The sequence below is a fragment of the Sceloporus undulatus genome, chromosome 3, assembly GCF_019175285.1.
Source record: "Sceloporus undulatus isolate JIND9_A2432 ecotype Alabama chromosome 3, SceUnd_v1.1, whole genome shotgun sequence".
Classification (NCBI taxonomy): Eukaryota; Metazoa; Chordata; class Lepidosauria; order Squamata; family Phrynosomatidae; genus Sceloporus; species Sceloporus undulatus.
Window position 1 is genome coordinate 112,838,064 of NC_056524.1, and position 3,567 is coordinate 112,841,630.

Sequence of the window (3,567 nt, forward strand, 5' to 3'; positions counted from 1 at the left end):
CACATTTAGGCTGAAACATATTGGCTTCTAATTAGTATGGGTTAAATATCATTAATATAATAATATGAATTATTAATTATTGTTTTAATTATTTTGAAGTATATGAACATGAGATTGGTGTATTACATAGTTGTACCTTTGCTGTCCTCTTAAATCTAAGTTGCTATTCTTTCTTTAATTATTAGTAATGCATTCAAGATTTTATATAGTGTTCAATCTTTCTGCTTCCTATAGCTATAATTGTGGAAAATTTCTCACTGTTCTATTCTACGGAGGAAGATCAGCTCTTGAGTTATAATGATCTCAGACATTTTCAAATTATATGGAACATGGTTGATGACAAAAGAGAGGTAAGAGGTTTCACTCTAATTCCCCAAGTTTCATTCAGTTGTTTGTTAGCTGTTTAAAAGGGAATCAACTGTCAGAAAGAAAAAACAAATGCAGTGTTCAAAGTACCTTAAAGGAACTGTATGTCAACTCTGAGTTCATATAGAGGGAAGAAATAAGTAGAGTCTTCCAACATCAGTTACGTTCAGGCTGTGTACTTGAACATAACTTTCAATATGTGATTGGATATGCAGAGGCCTACAATAATGAAAGGAATGGATTAACACTTCTGTATTGCCTTACATCATGGATCACTCACAAAAATATTTTGTCACTTAGGAAAGCCTTTTTTTCCCCAGCTACTGTAAAGACTAAAGCTAAGGTCAGAGAGAGCAGAGAAGCTGGGAGGGGGGAGAATGATGTCATGAACCCTGGTGATGAAAATATTGCTAACCTTGTGAGTCCTGGCTCCAGTACAGCATACTGCTTAATGATCCAAAATTCTCTTATAGACAACGGCATTACTAGGGAAGTGCAGAGGATGCGGACTGCACCAGGTATCACCCTAAGGAGGGGTGACAGCACCGCTCCTCAAACATCTGCATTTTGGCAGAAATGGGCTGTGGCATTTGCCTGTTTCTGTTTAAAATGCTGTAAGAGATGATATGAGTGGGATGAGGCTCAGTAAAAGGAGGAGAGGCCCCAGATTTTTTTACAAAAATTAAAAATATATATTCTTCTAAAATTTTCTTTAAAACATAGCATTTTACCACACTTTCACTTTAACCACATGAAAATATGCATATGTAAGTACATTTAGGCTGTCCGTATGATATTGTAGTTTAAAGGTATAATTTTAATTTTGCTAGTTGTTTATGTCACAACTATTACTATTCAATTCAGTGTTATATGGAAAGTATGATTAATGAGTAACATTAGTACATAAAACATTACTAAGGATTATGTATGGTGTAGTAATGGGAGGAGGTCAATGGGGGGAATGGCATGACATGAGTTACCACACCCAGTGACACACACCCTAGTGATGCCACTTCTTAAAGATAGTTGTGCCTTGTTTTTCTCCTTTAGGGAGTGATTCCTACTTTCCGAGTCAAGTTTTTGCTGAGGTTGCTGCGTGGGAGATTAGAAGTGGATCTCGATAAGGACAAACTTTTGTTCAAGCACATGTGTTATGAAATGGAGAGGCTGCATAATGGTGGAGATGTAACCTTCCATGATGTACTGAGGTATATTTTATTTGATGCCCAATTACCTGGCATCATGCCTTACACAGTGCAAAAAAGTTTGCTTTTGACCAGACAAAGGATTAGAATCAGTTATAGTTTTCAACCCGTATTGTATCTAAATTACAAAACAGAGTTGTGATATAATCATGTTAACAGGAATTGTAGAAAATTTTCATTAAATGAAAAAAAAATTCTCCAGATGGCACAGAAATGCAGTCTACAAAGGGGTTACTCACCACATGCCAGCGAAGGTTGCAGGAATTACCAAGCCTAAAATTATTTTCAGTTAATACTGCTGACTCCTGCACCTTCACTTCAGTTTTTTAATCTCCTGCCAACCAGTAAAGCACATGTTTTGATCCTTCACCAAATAAACATAAAAACTATTATTTTTCCTACTATACATTTGACTAGAGGCCCAATTTTCACTCCTGTAATCAGCACCTAATTCCTAAACTGTCAGATAATAGCTCCCTCTAATGGAGTGACTGTAGAAGTTTCCACATCATTTCACTGTAAGAGCAAAATAAGCATCCACTATGCAAAGGAGATGTGTGATACCTCCACTATTTTTTTAAAGTAACATTGTGATGAACATCTCTTTTTCCTTCTTCTCCTGCTATTCTGTTTTCTTCTGATGATAATGATGACAATGACAATGATTTTTTTCCCAGCATGCTCTCATATAGGTCTGTTGACATCAGAAAAAGTCTTCAGCTAGAAGAATTGCTTGCTAGGGAACAATTGGAATACACCATAGAGGAAGAAGTGGCTAAACAGACCATCCGCATGTGGTTGAAAAAGTGCTTGAAGCGCATTAGAGCAGTAAGTTTTAACAAGGACAAAAAAGAAAATTATGTAGCATGTCACCAACATAAAGTGGGACTTCAGTATCAGTGGACTTGCCATCCATGGATTTGAGACAGACAGCAAGCCCGCATTGTCCGCAATGATGGCACATACACGTGGCTGCACCACCATTAGGGAAAACAGGACTTCACCTGAGGTGAACTATGTGCACGTACCACTATTGGGTACAATGGGACTTGAGCATCCGCAGATTTTGATATCTGCAGGGAGGGTCCAGAATAGATCCATTGCAGATACCAAGGTCCCACTGTACCCCTCATGACACTGTGCCACCAGGGTTCCTAAGCATCTTTCTTTTGAAATTATGCTGTTGATGTTATTATTTATGTTACATTTTATCCTAACCTTCCCCAAATGGGTTCAAGGAACCATAATGCTTTCCCTGATTTTATCCTCACATTAATCATGTGGAATAGCTTAGACCAGCGGTCCTCAACCTTGGGGGTCACATAATAATGGCTCTCAAAGGAGAGAATAATAAGAAATACATACTAGTGAAACTGAAATTCTAGAGTTACCATTGATAATGGGAAACCTAAGCATGTTACAGACTCTAAACATTAATGTTTAATCTGGAAATGAAAGCTTAAGGAAGGTGGGACAGAACTAGTTAGTGCAAATTGGAAGGGAATAAGTTTTGGCTAAACAGTAGGAGAGACTTCATAATGCTTGACATTGGAAAAATCTGATTCAGGAGGTTGTAGTCTCTTACTCAGTTTCAGGTACTGAACAAGTATCTGTCAGGGACGATATAACTGCTTTCTTCCAGAGCTGGCCCTTCCATGGGGCAGGGTGAGTGTAACAAAAAAAAAAAACACAAACCCAGGCTGGTCCTGCAGTTCCAGCCCTAGTGCTCTTAACACTCACCTTGCCTTTCAACCTTAAGATTCCTCCCTGAATGAAAGGGCAAGGTGGGTGATAGGAGACCTAAAAAAACTGCTCAACATGGGGGGAAAATCATTTAATGTTTAAATTGTTATTTATTTATTGAATTTATATCCTACTTTTCTCCCGAGATGGAATTAATTTAATGTACAGCGCCATGTAAATCTACAACGCTATATAAATAAAGTATAATAATAATAATAATAATAATAATAATAATAATAATAATAATAATAAT

General features: G+C 37.1%; 1 protein-coding gene across 6 annotated transcripts in view; it reads left to right on the forward strand.

The window, feature by feature from the left end:
• The window catches only part of NALCN (sodium leak channel, non-selective), a 280,042-nt gene that overhangs the window by 267,643 nt on the left and 8,832 nt on the right, over positions 1 to 3,567 (forward strand). For all 6 annotated transcript variants that reach the window (XM_042460454.1, XM_042460452.1, XM_042460455.1 and 3 more), the window contains 3 exons: positions 235 to 350; positions 1,417 to 1,574; positions 2,249 to 2,399. In XM_042460454.1, the coding sequence (XP_042316388.1) occupies positions 235 to 350; positions 1,417 to 1,574; positions 2,249 to 2,399 (425 nt within the window). The remainder of the gene's footprint in view (positions 1 to 234; positions 351 to 1,416; positions 1,575 to 2,248; positions 2,400 to 3,567) is intronic.